The following is an 18,526-nucleotide window of genomic DNA, read 5'->3' on the forward strand; positions in this document are numbered from 1 at the left end:
TTTTAAAAAGGAGTCTGGGCTAAGTAGTCTTTGAAATTCATTACATTGCTAAAATTTCCTGATTATTATTGAGAGATTAATTTTATGTTTAGAATGTATTATGGAAGATTTATAGCTTACATTGTTGAATATTACCATAATTTATTTTATTATGAAGTCTCAGCTAAGAGCATGACATACAATTATAATATCATTTCTATAGGAAGTTTATTCTACTTTGTATTAATTTGCTTTAGATGCTGGCTTTTTTCCCAAAATATTTGGAGCTAAAAGCTAAACTTTCTGTAATGTTCTCCCTCAACCCTCCTCTCTTTGGATTGAATTCATTTAACCAGTCCAGTTGACCCCAAGGGAGGTATGGATGTCAATTATTGCTACAGCTTAATACTAATGACTACTTAAATATTTAATTACTGTAACACTTGACACTTAGGGAGAAACTATTTATAATCATCAAAACCACGCCTTTGTTTTCATCCTTCATGCCTGGTGTTTGGCATATTCCTGTTGTAACATCGCTGGGAATGAGATGCTCTAGAGGTGGAAAAAATGCTTCCCTCTCTCTTCCACCTCCAGGAAGAAGAAGTTGCACTGAAAGTGATTAGTGATGAATATTTTAAAAATTTATAATTACAATAGTCAGTTTTCCAAACTACGTTTTTATTGAAAATTTATTGCATTTTAGAAGTGTGAAATATTTTCCTATTCCTTTCTATTGAGTATCGATGTCATTTAAACAGTTAGCTCTTAAACGCACTCATTTTTCTTGGACTCTTACTTTGCTTCATTAACTAGTGCATTCTAAGAAATATGGTAACTCTTTAATGAGTTGCAAGTAGACCCAGGTGGCTGACCATTGTCCTGTGGAGCTGGGGCTTGGTCTGGCAGGAACACCATGGAAGATACTCTCTTTTTCCTGACAAGTGCAGGCCAAGGAGAGCAGGGAGCTCAGTTTAGGGCTCTGTGTTCATGTGATAGATCCATTCCAGCCAAGGCAATCCTGAGGCACAAGTCATCCCTGGGCTCGGGAAGAATACATATGTGAGCAGGTCCTGTGACTCCCAACACACATATACTTCAGAGTTTTCCTTTAGTCTGAGAGTTTCTAGTCATTAATACCATACTTTGCCAGTCTCTGCTGTTACTGGGCCCACATATTCTCATTTTATTCTGAAGATGCTGTATGTTTATGGCTTTAGCTCCTATTATTCTAAATCTATTTGATCACATGCTTTGTGCTTTTCCTCCTAACTAAAATTAAAAAGAAACAAATAAGCATATCCTCTATTTAAGTGGGTGAGTGAAGATTTACTGACTATGTACACTGACTTCATGAAAGGGAGAGACTATCTCTGGACCTGTGAAATGTCTTATAGATGCGCATATTTTGAAACATACTCCGCTGATGAGTGAGGCTCTGGGTTGCCAGATAGCCTGGTTCTTCTTTGTGTACTTAGGACTTTAACAAGTTCACTCCGGACCTCATTTACAGCGCCAATCACATTACAAAATCCTTTTTCTTTCTTAACTTTTGTCTCCTTTTTCAGTCATCACAGTCCTAAAATCTGAAATGTTCCTTTTCTACTGATTCACTTTTTGTAATTAGAATTTCATTTCTTTTTATATGAAATCAAAAGTATCTTCTCTAGAAAAATACATATTTTTCTATTCTTCTACCAAATTTGTCAAACTTTATAAAACTATAGACCTCTTTATTTTCCTTAGCCAGTTTTAATTCCTTGAGGTCTAAATTCATGTTTGTCTTAAACTTTAATCACCATTGCATTTAGTAAAAAATCATAAGAAAAATGAATATGACTTTTTAGTTGTCATACTGATGAAGGATTTCATTAAGACCTTAACTGCTATAAATAAAGGATGAAGAACAATTCTTCATTAGATAAAGAGTGTGGTTAAGATCAGTATCATAGTCAAAGATATAAGGCTTGATTTTATATATATAGCTCTCTTCATTAAACATAATCAGCATGAAATATTTAAGAATTTATTTACTTAACTGAGTTTTCTCAGTTGTAGAAGAGAAAACAATAATGTTTAAAATTTTTAGATTTTTTTTTTAGGTCTCACGCTTTCAAGCCTTCGAAGTTTTTGCACATCTGAAAGGCTTTTCTTGTGCTTGCGATGCTTCTTGTTTGCATTATGACAGGTGGTGCGTCAATTGTGCATTACTTTGTAATGTCAGTTATTTTATTTCTGTGTGACTTCTTTCCCATTTAAACTATAAAATCTTCAAGATGAACAGGGACAGCAGAGTCTGTGGTCTCCCGTCATGGCCATCTGCACGTAGTCATGCAAAGCTGATATTTTGGGTGACTAAGAATTTTTGCATTTCATTTCACAGGTGGGGAGCATTAAGCGGGAAATGGCCTTCACATTTCAACCAGAGGACTTAAAACGTGACTCTAGTAAAAAACTGTCTCATCAACACTTGTTCCCCTTGGCCATGGAGGAGGATGTGAAAACAGCAGACACCAAAAAAGTCAACCGAGCCCTTGACCATGAAAAAGAAAACACTCGCTCCATCTGTCTCCTTGAACAAAAACGAAAAGTTGTTTCTTCCAATATTGACGTTCCTCCAGCAAGGTAAGGGACCGTTAGACCTTATATGTGTCTGCTCCAGGAAGTCAGTGGAGAGCATGTATAGTCTCCGCCGTATCTCTCTAAAGTATAGATTTAGGAAGGTTTTTCTGCCAAGAACATTTTTCTGTTGCTTGTGTGAAATAGAGCAGGTGGCCATGCTCTTCAGAACTGACTCAGGCTGTAGTATTTGGAACTACTGTGGCTCTAGAAAAGAATGTTTTATTAGATTTTGGCAAATGAACAACAAAGAGCAAAAGAGTAAATATAAAAAAATAAAAGAAACATGAAATGTATGACTGAGCATAGCCGCTTAAAAGCAAGAATACTCATATCTCTTGGTCAGGTGTTGGAGGGCTATGGCTGTAGGGCAGATTCAGCCCCTGGCCTGTTTTTGTTTGGCCTGCCAGATAAGAATAGTTTTACATTTTTAAAGGGAAAAATAAGTGTAGAATATGGGATATAGATCATAGATGGCCTGCAAAGCCTAAAATATTTATGTGTGACTCATTATAGAAAAAGTTTGGTGATCCCAGGTTTATATCATGGTAATCCTTTTAAGACAGATCTAGCTTAGAACTGGGCCAAGAGGGTTTATCTGAAATATTAAAAGGCTTTTCTTACATTGTAATTCTATTTAAACCACATCCAGCGCCATTGAACCAAAGAACAATATTATGGCAGAATGACAGTGGAATAGTAGTAGAATATACATGCTAGACCTTTTACTTATTTTCTTGCCTGTCATTTATCTCACCTAGAAAGTGAGTTCCATGTTGGCCGTGATTTTAGTCCATCTTGTTCAGTGGTGTAGCCCTAGTATTAGAACCATGTTGAATTATATATTAAGAGCTCAATAAATATTTGTTGAATGAAGAAAAGAAAGGAGATGCTGTAGCATGAAAGCTTGCTTATTTTTAATATGTGAAATATATTTTGTTACCAAAAAACATCTATAATGAAACTTTATAAGCAATTGTTTGAGAAGTTCTGCGTTTGTTTGAGTGGTTTCTGATAGCTAACTAGGAAAATAGTATCGTTGGAAAAGGAATAAATGTTCCTTTTCTACTGATTCACTTTTTGTAATTAGAATTTCATTTCTTTTTATATGAAATCAAAAGTATCTTCTCTAGAAAAATACATATTTTTCTATTCTTCTACCAAATTTGTCAAACTTTATAAAATTATAGGCCTCTTTATTTTCCTTAACTTTTAATTGAAACTTTTCATATATTCATTACCTCTGTTTAACTACTTGGAATTATTTGCTTTTCTCATTTTTTCATATAAAGTACATGCTGAATTCTTTAGGATTAGTTCCTTTAACTGGGGGTTCATTATGAAATGTCTTATCATGCCCTGAACCTGGTAGGCACCTCAATTCGTATCTGTTATTTGGTTGACTCATAGGTAAAATGACATGTAATTTGAAATGTGAAGAGCTACGGTTTTATTTTTTTCCTAAGCCTGTAGGGCAAGAATTAGACTTCCCAATATTACATAGTTTAGGGCCAACTTGCAATTCTGTAGAACTTACTCTACATAAAATTTTCATTAGACCATTTTATATGTTGAAAGACCTGGAATTCATAATTTTAACTTGTCATCGATTGTTTTAGGTATATCTTTTTTCTTTAATTTTTACCCACTTGCAGTAGTTTCTGGGGAAAATAATGAAGAGAGGGAGAAGAAAAATCTTTTCTGCCTTTTCTGGCTCTGTTGTGTGGAATATTCTTTCTTCCCTCTCAAATTCACTGAGTGCACTTAAAAGTCAAGCCAGTGTTATTATGGAGTTCTTTAAACAATATTGGGAAATTAATTGGAAACCCAGTTAATGTGCAGCAAGAATTCCCCAATGACAAGGTATAGCTTAGATGTGTTAATCTATTAACACATCTAAGACTAGTTAAGACTAGTTAAAGACTAGTTAAAGCTTCATTGTTTGAGATCTCCACTAATACACTTATTTTCATTGCTGTAGTAAGAGTTTAATTATCACAAATATGCCAACAGTTGGTGAAATAAATTACTCTTTTTTAAAGTGATGATGAAGGAATCAGAAGTTGTGGAGTTCATCTAACTCTCCACTCTTTCTGTTCTATTTTCTTTTACTGTTATCAAGTTATTTTGTAAATGTAAACTTTCCACTATCATCTAAATAGATCAATATTTTGTTTTAAAGAAACTCCTTTATTTTTCTTTTTGTTTTTTTTAGAAGAAATAGTTATATCTGTTGGCAGTACGTAAATAATGACTCCTTTACTTGACATGTAGAAAGATACAGGATTTTTCTTTTTGTTTTTTTTCAGAAGAAATAGTTATATCTGTTGGCAGTACGTAAATAATGAGGCTTGAGTAAGTCTATGGGTATGCGGGAATATTGGTATGAGTAAACCTTTATATCTATATCTTATATAGTATATCATACATAACACACGTGTATTATATATACCCCATATACATATTCTGTATCGCTATATCTAGCCACATGGTTATTGCAACTTATTACTCTTCTAAATCCAGACATTAGGTATTGGCCAGCTCTTAGAACGGCAGGACAACGATTTTAGGTGAATAGAGTATGACTGGTGCAGAGCTCCTCATTGGTTTAAAATCAGTTCTCTATAATCTTTCTCACTTTATATTTTGCTTATTGCCACTGTAGCTAACAGGATTTTTGTTGAACTTCACTTTCTGTGGTTTTAAGATGAAATATGAACTTTTTTCCTATGGTTTGTGTAATGAAAACAATGGGTATATTTTATATGTTTTTTCATATCCCTAGAAAGTTCTGAGAACCACGCCCCTCTTTAATCACTGTACCTCACTGCAATTAAGCATCACTGATTTCATCTCCATTCAACAGACATTTATTGAGTACCTGCTGTGAACTCAGTACTCAGTAAAAAAGTGAATGAGGCAGGATGCTAACCCTCCAGGACCTTACCATCAGAGAGACAGACACCTAAGTGGTTAATATCAAATAACTTGCTCCCTTCTCATTAGAACTGGGTGAATTTGTATGTAATGGAGAATCTCTTAATATTAGGAAAGTTGTTAGTGTGACACAACTATTTAAAAGCCTAATTTCCTTTTACTAGTATCTTTTTCAAGATGGGGATAAATGGAACAGAGGAGGAACTCTGCATCTGAGATCTGCATTACAAAATCCGTTTCTTTACCCATTTCCTGAGGACCCACTTAAGAGCCTCTAGTTTCAGGAAAACATAAACTTAAGTAAGTTATTAATCCAGATGTGTCAGGCTGGGTCATCCGAGAAGCAAACGCCAAGATAGGATTGAACGTGCAAGTGTTTTATTAAGATAAACACCTGGGGTGGGTGGAGGCAGGGAAGGCAGGAGGTGCGAGTCAGACTAAGGTGCAGGTCTGAGCCCAGTGAGGGAGAGGGGTGAGGGAAGGCTGGATGGAAGTGTCTGAGACTGCCTCGCAAGGCCACCGGGACGCCTGCGTTATATTAATCACATGAGTTACATTAATGCAAGAGAGTCCACTTACCCATGAGATGTTGCTTGATTGATTTCAGGAAGAAACAGTGTTTTTTTCTTGTTTCTGGTGGGGGGCAGGCGGGGGGTGGTGCAGAGGGGTGAATGCATTATAAGGTGAGGTCCTCAAAATATCCCTTGAATTATTCCAGGTTCTTTAGGGGAGAAAACTAAATAGGAAGAGCACAAGAGTATGTAAGAGAGCATGTGAACGAGCAGTGTTCGTCTTTGGACCTAAAGATCTATCATTGACGGAAAAAAAATTCTTCCCAATTTTAAAGATTATGGAGGAGGAATAATTTGGTGGGGCATGAGGTGACCTGTACGAGGCGTGTCAGTGCTAACAGTGGGGACAGCAGTCTTTAAATGACTGATCCCTCTCTCTGAAGGTTTCATCACTTATTCATTTAGTAATGTCTGGTTATAAAAGATAACAGCTCCCTCCGAAAGAGACTGTGAATTGAAAATGAGGAGTTACTAATTATAAACATGTTATCTTAAGTATTTTTTAATCTTCAGGGAAAATACTAGCTTTAGTGATCTCTATGGCGAGTTAGGAAAATGAGCTTTAAGAGGATAAGGAGAGGAATACAAAGAGACGGGGGTGTGAAGAGTTGAGCCAGAATGAAAATCCAATACTGTAGTTTGGCCCAAGAAGTGAATAGGAGGCCAAGGTCAGTAAAGACAAAGGCCAGTCAGAGATTTCCTGTGGGCAGAGCTCAGTGGTCCATTAGCCAAGACAGTATTTTAGCCTTATTGGAAAAAGATGATGAGCCTGGGCCCAGATAATCAATGAAACATGCCCAGTTTAGTGGTGGAAATTTGGGGAAAAGAAAGAAAGATTTGAAATCCAGAGTAGGGAATTTAAAGATTTTTCCAGGGTTGTAGGGCGTAGAACTAGTCGGAAGGAATTGTTCAATTCTTGGGATGTGTGCCAAGCTATTGCAGTAGCACGAGACTTCTGTGAATTGGCCTGACTGAATACTGTTGGCAACACCAAATTCTTTCAAAGTCCAAGTAATGCTCATTTCAGTGTTTGACCTGTCCTGATGGGTAAACTAAGCATGTTGGTAAAGCCTGCAAGTACCAGAAAATAAAACATAAAGGACTCAGGAGAGCCACTTTTGGAGGAGAAATTTTCTACTCATTTTAAGTCTGCCTGGTTATAGGTAAGGATTGAGGTTTCTTTTTATTTTCCCATTTAGATATCCAATTGTTACAATTGTTGGACAGATTATCCTTTCCCCATTGCATTACCTTGATGTCTTTTTCAAAATCAACTGACCATATATGTGCGTGTCTAGCTTTGGACTCTCCCATGTTCTGTATCTGTATGTCTATCCTTATGCTAGTACTACAGTCTCTTTTTTTTTTTAACATTATTGGAGTATAATTGCTTTACAATGTTGTGTTAGTTTCTGCCGTACAACAAAGTGAATCAGCTATAGGCATGCCTATATCCCCGTATCCCCTCCCTCTTGCGTCTCCCTCCCACCCTCCTTATCCCACCCCTCTAGGTGGTCAGAAAGCGCCGAGCTGATATCCCTGTGCTCTGCAGCTGCTTCCCACTAGCTTTCCGTTTTACATTTGGTAGTGTATATATGTCAGTGTTACTCTCTCACTTCATCCCAGCTTACCCTTCCCCCTCCCCTTGTCCTCAAGCCCATTCTGTATGTCTGTGTCTTTTATTCCTGTCCTGCCCCTAGGTTCATCAGAACCATTCCATATATATATGTGTTAGCATGTGACATTTTTGTTTTTCTCTTTCTGACTTACTTCACTCTGTATGACAGACTCTAGGTCCCTCTTGATTGCTGTAGTAAGTCTTGATAGTAGGTAGTATGAGTATGCCAACCTTGTTCTGCTTTTTTAAACATATCTTTCTGGGTTTGCTGGATTTCCATATAGATTTTAGAATATTCTACCATTTTCTACCCTTCAAAAAAGCCTATTGGAATTTTAATTGTTATTACATTTGAATCTATAGGTCAGTTTAGGGTGAATTGATATCATAAAAACATCAAATCTTCCAATTTATAGACAGAATATGTCTTTACATTCACCCAGTTCTTTTATTCTTCTCAGTAGCATTTGTAGTTTTCAGTGTTTAGATCTTGCATTATTTTGTTAATTTAATTTGTAAGTTCTTTATGTTTTTAGATACTGTTCTAAATAATATTATTTAATATTTTTTGGTAATCTTTTTTCTTCCAGTTTTATTGAGATATAATTGACATAAAGCACTGTATAAGTTAAGATGTACAGCATAATGATTTGACTCACATCATGAAATGATTAGAAATCTAGTGATTATCACAATAAGTTTAGAGAACATCCATCATCTCATATAGATACATTAAATAAATATAAAATTACCTTTCCTTGGGATGAGAACTCTTAGGGTTTGCTTTCTTAGCTTTCATATATAACATACAACAGTGTTAATTATATTTATCATGTTGTACATTACATCCCAAGCACTTATTTATCTTATACCTGGAAGTTTGTACCTTTTGACTGCCTTCATCTAATTCTCCCTCCCCAACTACCTGCCTCTGGGTAACCACAAATCTGATCTCTTTTTCTATGAGAGAGTTTGTTTTTGAAGTATAATTGACCTACAGCACAATGTTAGTTCTTACTACATGACAGAGTGATTGAATATTTCTGTACATTTCAAAATGATCACTGTGATAAGTCTGGTTATTATCTGTCACCATAGTAAGACATTACATAGTTTTTGACTGTATTCCCTACACTGCATATTGAATATATGTTTTGTTTTCTAGATTTTACATATAAGTGAAATCATACAGTATTTTTCTTTCTCTGTGACTTATTTCACTTAGCATGATACCCTCTAGGCCCATCCATGTTGTCACAAATGGCAAGATTCCATTCTTTTTATGGCTGTGTAATATTCCAATGTGTGTGTGTGTGTGTGTGTGTGTGTGTGTGATATCTTCTTTATCCATCTATCTGTTGATGGGCACTTATGTTGCTTCCATATCCTGGCTAGTGTAAACAATGCTGCAATGCACACAGAGTGCATATATCTTTTTGAATTAGTGTTTCTTTTCTCATTGGAAAAATACCCAGGAGTGGAATTACTGGATCTTATGGCAGTTCTATTTTTAATTTTTTGAGGAATTTCCATACTGTCCTCCATAGTGGCTGTAACAGTTTACATTCCCACCAACACTGCGCAAGGGTTTCCTTTTCTCCACATCCTTACCAACACTTGTTATTTCTTGCCTTTTTGATAATAGCCGTTCTGACAGGTATGAAGTGATATCTCATTGTGGTTTTGATTTGCATTTTCCTGATGATCACTGATGTTGAGCATCCTTTCATATGTATGTTGGCCATCCGTATGTCTTCTTCGGAAAAATGTGTCATCAGTTCCTCTGCCCAGTTTTTAATAGGGTTGTTGGGTAACTTTTGATATTGAGTTCGATGAGTTCTTTGTTTATTTTGGATATTAACCCCTTGTTGGATATATCATTTGCAAATATTTTATTGGCATATAATTGTTCATAGTAATCTTTTATGATCTTTTGTACTTCTGTGGTGTCAGTTGTAACTTCTCCTTTTTAATTTCTGATTTTATTGACTTGGGCCCTGTCTCCTTTTTTCTTGATGAGTCTGAGTAAAGGTTTATTAATTTTGTTTATCTGTTCAAAGAACCAGCTCTTAGTTTTTTTGTCTCTATTTCATTTATTTCTGCTCTGATCTTTATCATTTCTTTCCTTCTACTAACTTTGGGTTTTGTTTGTTTTTCTTTTTCTAATTCCTTTAAGTGTAAGGTTAGATTGTTTCTTTGAGATTTTCTTGTTCCTGAGGTGGGCTTGTATCCCTATAAACTTCCCTCTTAGAACTGTTTTTGCTGCTTCGCATAGATTTGGGATCATTATGTTTTCATTTTCATTTGCCTCCAGGTATTTTTAATTTTTCTTTGATTCCTTTAGTGATCCATTGGTTGTTCAGTCACATATTGTTTAGCCTTCATGTGTTTGTGTTCTTGCGGTTTTTTCCTTGTAGTTGATTTCTAGTCTCATGGCATTGTGGTCAGAAAAGATTCTTGATATGATTTTTATTTTCTTAAGTTTACTCTGTGTGGCCAGGGCCCAGAGGGTGTTGGGGCTGATGCCTTGTCCACTGGTGGGTGAGGCTGGTCCCAGGTCTAGTTCCAGCCCATTAGTAGGTGGAGCCAGGTTGTGGGGTCTCTGGCCACAGGGCCCTGTGAGTCCAGGGGTTGGTATCAGCCTGCCGGTGGGCAGGGCCGGCTGTGGAGACGGCTGGCTGTGGGACCCTGGGGGATTCTAGGCCTAATTTCAGGTCTTGGGCCCTCTGGTGGACAGGGCTGTGTCCCGGGGCAGCTGTGGGTTCAGGGGGTCTTAAAGAAGCCGCCTGCTTGTGGGTGGGGCTCTGTCCCTGCCCAGCTAGCTACTTGGCCTGAGGTGTCCGAGTACTGGTGCCTGCAGGCTGGTGGGTGAGGCAAGCAAGGTCCTGGTGCTAACATGCTCGAGGGAGGATTCCAAAGTGACACTTGCCAACCCCAATGCCCTTTTGGTAGGATGAGCTCTCAAAATGGCTGCTACCAGTGTCTGTGACCCTGAGCTGAGCTCTAAATGCCTCCTGCCTCTCAGGGAGTCTCTCCAAGATCAGCAGGTAGGTCTGACTCAGGCTCCTTTCAAACTACTCCTTCTGCTCTGGGTCCCAGAACGTGTGAGATTTTGTGTGCGCCCTTTAAGAGTGGAGTCTCTTATTTCTCCAGCCCTCTGGCTCCCCTGAAAGTAAGCCCTGCTGGCCTTCAAAGCCAAATGTTCTGGGAGCTCGTCTTGCTGGTACCGGAAACCCAGGCTGGGGAGCCCAGTGTGAGACCTGGACCCCTTCCGCCTTGGGGAGAACCTCTGCAGTTGTAATTATCCTATCATGTGTGGGTTGCCTACCCGGGGTTATGGCCTCTTGACTGTACCACATCTTTGCCCTGCTTACCCATCTCACTGTGGTTCCTTCTTTATATCTTTAGTTGTAGCAGATCTTTTCCGCTTTTCTTCTGGTCATTCGCATCAATAGTTGCTCTGTACATAGTTGTTTCGGTGTGCCCATGGCAAGAGGTGAACTCAGGGTCTTCCTGCTCTGCCGTCTTGGCCACTCCCCCACCAAATGATATTATTATTTTTTTTTTTTGCGGTACGTGGCCTCTCCCACCGCGGAGCACAGGCCCCGGACGCGCAGGCTCAGCGGCCAAGGCCCACGGACCTAGCCGCCCCGCGGCATGCGGGACTCTCCCAGACCGGGGCACGAACCCGCGTCCCCTGCATCGGCAGGCGGACCCGCAACCACTGCGCCACCAGGGAAGCCCGATGATATTATTTTAAATGTCAACTTCAAGTTATTCATCGCTGATACAGAGAAATACAATTTATATTTTGACCACCTATACTGAAAACTTACTAAACTCAGGCATTAGGTTTTTTAGCTTTTTTGGTAGATTTGTTTTTAGGAAGGTCTACATAAATGATCATGCTGCCTGCAAATAAAGACAACTCATTACTCTTCTTCTCCCGTATGTATACCTTTCATTTATGTTTTGTCTTTTTGCACTGGCTTGCACCTCCACTGTAACACTGAATATAAGTGGCAAAAATGGGTATCCTTATCTTGTTCTTCAAGGGGAAAGCATTCAGTATATTTCACTGTTAAGAATGATGATAGCTGCAGGATTGTTTTCTTTCTTTATGAGAGAATGGAAGTACTCTTCCATTTCTAATTAGCTGATGAGAATTTTTATCATCAATAAATGTTGACTATTGTAAAAAAAATGCATCTATCTACATGAGCATACTTAACAATTTTAATGTGTCGAGTTACATTGCTTGGTCTTTGACCCTTGAGTCAGCTTTGGATTCCTGAGCTAAAATCCCCTTATATATCAAAGGATCAGTTTTTGCTAAAATTCTATTAAGGATTCATTCATTTCCATCCACTTGGATCTTGTTGTGTGGTTTTGATATCAGTTTAATGATGGCCTCATAAAATGGGTTAGGAAGTGTTCCCTCCTCCTTGTTTTCTGAATTTGTTTTAGGACTGGTATTACTTCTTTCTTAAAGGGTAGGTCTACTGGTGAAGCCATCTGGACCTGGAGTTTTCTTCATGGGAGTGTTTTTCATTACAGGTTCGATTTTTAAGATTGATACACAGTTGACCCTTGCCCAGCACAGGTTTGAACTGTGCGGGTCCACTTATACGCAGATCTTTTCAATAGTAAATACTGTAATACTACATGGTCCACAGTTGGTTAAATCTGTAGATGTGGAAGAACCGTGAAAACGGAAGGCCGACTATATTACACGCAGAACAACCCTCGTTGTTCAAGGGTCAACTGTAGTGCTATTCAGCTTTCATGTTTCTTTTTGAATCAGTTTTGGTAATTTGTGTCTTTCAAGGAATTTATCCATTACATATAAATTGTCAAATTTGTTAGCATGTAGTTGTTCATAATATTGCCTTTTTAAAAAATACAGAGAATCTACAGTAATGTTCCCGCTCCCATTTCTGATATTGGTCAGTGTGTCATCTTTTTTTTTTTTAACCAGTCTAACTAGCAGTTTATCAATGTTATGGCTGTTGTCAAGGAGCCAGCTTTCACATATATTGATTTTCTCTATTGTTTGTCCATTTTCTATTTCATTGATTTCTTCTTTTATTATTTCCTTCCTTCTGCTTATTTTGAGTTTAAATTCCTCCTCTTTTTCTAGTTTCTTAAGGTAGAATTTTAGACTGTTAATTGTAGACTTTTCTTCTTTTATGTTATAAGCATCTAATGCTATAACTCCTAAGCACTTCTTTATATGCACCTCCCAATTTTTGTTAGGTTGATTCTTTTTAATATTAGATTATTATAATTAGATTTTATTTTAAAAAGAGATACAAAACCTTTTTCATCTTATTATTTATAATTGAGAAAAGAATCCAGAGAATAGAAATATAGAGTATATTCTTGAAATAGGATATTTTACTCACTATATTCATTATAATTACTGATATGTTTAGAATTTTTCACCATCCTAATTTTTTTTTTTTTTTTCGATACATGGGCCTCTCACTGTTGTGGCCTCTCCCGTTGCGGAGCACAGGCTCCGGACGCGCAGGCTCAGCGGCCATGGCTCACAGGCCCCGCCGCTCCGCGGCATGTGGTATCTTCCCGGACCAGGGCACGAACCCGTGTCCCCTGCATCGGCAGACGGACTCTCAACCACTGTGCCACCAGGGAAGCCCTTTTTTTCTTTTTTAAGCCATGCTTTACTATGTTTTCTCTTTCCTACCTTTTGTTTGATTGATCTAGCTTGATTAGAAAGTTATGTATTCTGTTTCTTTTTTCTTTTTTTTAAGATTTGTTCCTCAATACCTTATTTTTTAAAAGACTTTATTTTTCAGAGCAGTTCTAGAGCAGTTTATTTTTCAGAGCAGTTCTCAACAAAATTGAGACGCAGTTACAGAGATTTCCCATATACCCTCTGTCCCCACACACGCAGAGCACCCCTCCTGTTATCAACATCTGTCATCGTTTTTGTCCTCAAGTTTACTTCTCTAAATGTTAGTGTCGTATATTAAATGGGTTTGGACAAATATATAAGGACATGTATCCCTCATTATAGTACCATCCAGGGTATTTTCACTGCCCTAAAAAATCCTCTGTGCCCTGCTTATTGATCCCTTCCCCTACCCTGAACTCCTGGAAACCACTAATCTTTTTACTGTCTCCATAGTTTTGCCTTTTTCAGAATGTCTATAGTTGGAATAATATAATATGCAGCTTTTTCAGATTGGCTTCTTTCACTGAGTAATGTGCATTTTTAAAATTTATTCAACATCTTATTAATTAAGTGGATTTTATGTGCCAGCTACTGGAATACAAGGTAGAATAAATAGACATATTTCCTGCCCTGGTAGAATTGAGGAGAGAGAGAGATTCTAAACAACACAAATATAAACACATAATTATACATTATAATAATTTTAATAGACGGAATGTACAGGGTATTATGAGGTCCATAAGTAGGAAGACTTATTTTAGACTAAGGCATAAGGAAAGGCCTCTTTAATGCAGGTACATTTTAGCTGACACCTAAAGAATGAAGAGGTGTTAGACAGACTGACTAGAGAGGAAGATATTCCAGGTAGGGGAGAGTATGCCTGCAAGCCTCAAGGTAAGAAAGAAGGCCAGTGTGGCTGAAGCACAGAGAATGGGGGAGAGCGGCAAGAGATGAGGTTGGCGAGGCACCCAGGAGGCAAATCATATTGAGCTATATTGATTGTGTTAAAGATTTTTAAAGTATATATTTAGATCAATGAGAAGAATTTTATGGAGAAGAATGATCAATGTTCCTTTTGTATTTAGGAATGATCACATTAACTGTCACATGTAGATTGGGTTTGAGAAGGACAAGGTGGGTGCAGGGAGACTAGTCGGGAAGCTGCTCCTTTAGTGCAGAACAGATGTCATGGGAGTCTGGACTGCATAGAGTGGTGACAGCTGAGATGAAGACAAGTGGACAGACTTGAGATGCATTTTTGAAGTAGATGTGAGGCTTCTTGGTTGTAAGCAACAGAAAATGACTAGCTGATTTAACAAAGGATGGAGTTTTCTGAAAGACTTACAAAGTTTCTAGGGAGGTGGTTAGAAAGTGGGCAGGAGGGTGGGGAGCTAGAAACACAGTTATGTTCATTCATTCTACCAGGGCCTGCAACTGAGCTTTTTGGCTTCTAAAGCAAGAGATGTATGTGTTTGGAAATTCCCCGGGCACTGGAAATAAATTCAGACACTGGAGCACAAATCTAACAAATGACAGACCTAAGACTGGGAGGTTTCTGACCCCAAGTGAATTTTTGTTTCTTATTACCGTCATTAGTGTTTATCAGAGAACATTAATTTATTGTCAGTTGCAAATGTGATGCCTTAAAATACATTGATAATTCTAATATCACTTGCTGTCCAGACTCTAAAAAACAATAAAAACTCAACTGTTAGGAAAACATTATTAGATAACCTGGATCATTAGAGCATGGCATTTGTTATCCTCTTTTTGCCAGACATTGTTTTTTTGGAAGTACTGATGCTTTAACTGGTTGGATTTCACCCAAACAGCAATTACAATTTGATTACGCAAAGTAGAAACTGTCTTCTAATTATAACCCCAAAGCTAAAGAAATCTATTAGCAAACCACTTGTAACAAGGGAAAAAGAAAAGTTTGGCCAAAAATATTCCTAACAACAATTTATTAGAATACTCCAGATTGTTAGTTTGCTGTTGGAAAAAAATTGAACCATACGGCACTGTTTGTTTTGCAGGGTTTTAAAATATAGTGATGTCATATATATCACTTGCTGGGTAAAATGAAGTCATCTTCTCCTTATAGAATGCCTCTTTGGGAACTGTATCGTTTAGAAAGAACTTGAGAAACTCATTAACCTTTGAGTTCAAAGTTAGGAAATGACCCGAGCTTCAGGCAATATCTTATGTTGACAATGGAAAATTGTGAACTTATTTGGGCTACCATTTTCAGTGGTGTTCTCTACATTTTCTCCTTTGTCTTTTATGTACTATATATTACTTATAGAAAAGTCTTTTATGTCAGACTTGGAATTAAGTGAGAGATAAGGCAAAATTCGTATCATTTCTGAATCTCCAGAAGCATAGCAGTTTCTGGAGCAAATGTTTAATGTTTAAATGTATTAAAAACTTTTTAGGTCACAAACTCTGTAACCAATATGAAACTACTGAAAAGACGGAAAAGTTTAAAAGGTCTCTAAGCTTATCTCATTGAACATTTTCTTTTTAAAAAAATATATTGGGGGCTTCCCTGGCGGCGCAGTGGTTGGGAGTCCGCCTGCCGATGCAGGGGACACGGGTTCGTGCCCCAGTCCGGGAGGATCCCACATGCTGCAGAGCGGCTGGGCCCGTGGGCCATGGCCGCTGGGCCTGCACGTCCAGGGCCTGTGCTCCGCAACGGGAGAGGCCACAGCAGCGAGAGGCCCGCATACCACAAAACAAAACAAAGCAAAACAAAATTGGGAGGGCAATATAAATGTACCTGCCCATGTTGGAGAAAGACTAATACTATGTAATTGTTAAGAACCAAAGCAATCTCCTCAAAGTAGCTATGAAGACCATCTTTTCCAGGAAAGTTTTTTTTTTAATTTTTTAATTTTATTTTTTATTTATTTATTTTTTGGCTGTGTTGTGTCTTCATTGCTGCGCGCGGGCTTTCTCTAGTTGCAGTGAGCAGGGGCTTCTCTTCGTCGTGGTGCATGGGCTTCTCATTGCGGTGGCTTCTCTTGTTGTGGAGCACAGGCTCTAGGTACGCGGGCTTCAGTAGTCGTGGCTCGCGGGCTGTAGAGCGCAGTCTCAGTAGTTGTGGCGCACAGGCTTAGTTACTCTGCGGCATGTGGGATCTTCCTTGACCAGGGCTCAAACCCGTGTCCCCTGCATTGGCAGGTGGATTCTTAACCACTGTGCCACGAGGGAAGTCCCCTCCAGGAAACCTTTATCCACTTCCATCCCTTCCCATTCTTTTAGTAATTCAGGTCAGCAAGTAACTGTTGTTCCTGTTTTCTTGCTTCAGTCTGTCTGTTTGTTACACAGCAGCCAAAATGATCTTCCCAAAGCACAAGTATAATCATGTGGATAGAGGGACGGAAACAGGAAATTGCTAGGAACCGACATAATTGACATTATAACTTAATGAAACACATTGTGCCATTAGAACACAATCAAGTCACATCTTGCTGGGGATTTGATTCTAAAGTCAACAAATAAATCAAGATTAAGTAGAAACAAAATTATTATTTACAACGTCTTTGATCACCTGTGAGTCCAGAACCCACTATGAAAGACTTGAGATTGGAAACCAATTGAAAAAAAGGCAATTATTCTCCCCCTTCCTACTCAAAATTTCATTGAACGGAATGGTGGAATTTATGCCTTTTTTTTTTTTTTAAAGAATGGATTCATTTATTAGCATCTGTAAAAGAGACGTGCAACTTGAATAGAAGAAGTATGAAACCATGTAACGTGATGTTCCGAAGTATTTGAGGCTTGCTAATTTCTTTTCTACTTCTAGAGGCAAGAACCATGAAGTTCTAGATTAGAAATGGTCTCTCTTCTAATGTTCTCTCCATTGTAAGTCTGAGCTAGGAATGAGAAGACATGGTAGGATGCTGATGAAGTTGATCGTTTTTATGCTCTCTCTTCAACTTACTATCATATGAACTTCTAGTTCTTGGCAGAATCTGGGGCAGCCTTGAGCCATAGGTCTCTGGGGATGAGGTTCAGTCTAAGATTTCCCTCAGATTGTTTCCCTCCTCTAATATCTCCTCAATTTAAATCTTCTATACCCTCTTACAGCACCTGAACTAAGCATCTTAGTGAAGTTCTAGCAAATAATACTCATAACTCTCACTCTGAAAACAGTCCAGGACTGAATAAGATCTCAGACGAAGACACGATCTTAGCTCTCCCACCCACACCCTACCTCTGCTTATGGAGACAGTTATACTGGGGGCCCGGGGGAAGCACCAGGGAGGAGAGGCGGCATACCATCAGTGCTGACCAAGAGTTCACAACAGGCAGTGGACGATCAGAGCACCTTTAGTTTACCTGTGTTTTCAAATAATTAATAATGTAACATAAGGAAGAAGTGAACTAGGGGGAAAACTTGTAAATATCCATGAGACTGACAAGGCCCATGTTCTCCAAAGGATGTTTGGGGCCATTAAAGCAGAGAATAATTATTAAAGCTTTTTAAAAATATATAGGTATCTGGTGTTGAGGTAGGGGAAATTTTCCCCTTGACCTCTCTTGAGTTTTTGTAACTGAACTAATATTAAAATTTACACAAGACAAATTAACAAGAGAAAAAGAAATAATTTTTAATTCATGTGCACAGAGGTCTCATAGAAATGGGACCTAAGAAGTGGTCAAAGCAGGGAGCTTTTATACTTTTTAGACAAAGAAACGATACATTTGAGAGGAATTGACAGGACAAAGAAGCTTGGGTTTGGGGTGCTGGATTCGTGAAGAATCTAAACAGAGTTTGGGTCTGAGGTGGTAAATAAAATAAGTAACAAGTTTTGTTTATATAGGCTTCTAAGCCCCGAATTCCCTCTCTCTGGCAGTAAGGGTGTCCTTCTACCTCCAGATGCAAGGAGTATACCTCTCATGTGCGAGATTTATTTCCTACTTTCAGGAAGACAGAAATATACATGGAAAAGAATATGAAAAAATATGAATAAGGATATATCCTTATTCATATTTTTTCCATTATGGTTTATCACAGGATATTGAATATAGTTCCCTGTGCTCTACAGTAGGACCTTGTTGTTTATCCATTCTATATATAATAGTTTGCATCTGCTA

At 38.1% G+C, this 18,526-nt stretch overlaps 1 protein-coding gene across 1 annotated transcript in view; it reads left to right on the plus strand.

Annotated features, from left to right (window-relative positions):
• Positions 1-18,526, plus strand: part of ZNF704 (zinc finger protein 704) — a 205,129-nt gene that overhangs the window by 42,221 nt on the left and 144,382 nt on the right. Inside the window, exon 2 of the mRNA XM_024731327.1 lies at positions 2,363-2,604. Within this exon, the coding sequence (XP_024587095.1) occupies positions 2,384-2,604 (221 nt within the window). The 5' untranslated portion in view covers positions 2,363-2,383. The remainder of the gene's footprint in view (positions 1-2,362; positions 2,605-18,526) is intronic.

This window comes from Neophocaena asiaeorientalis, unplaced genomic scaffold (genome assembly GCF_003031525.2).
Source record: "Neophocaena asiaeorientalis asiaeorientalis breed wild unplaced genomic scaffold, Neophocaena_asiaeorientalis_V1.1 scaffold371, whole genome shotgun sequence".
Classification (NCBI taxonomy): Eukaryota; Metazoa; Chordata; class Mammalia; order Artiodactyla; family Phocoenidae; genus Neophocaena; species Neophocaena asiaeorientalis.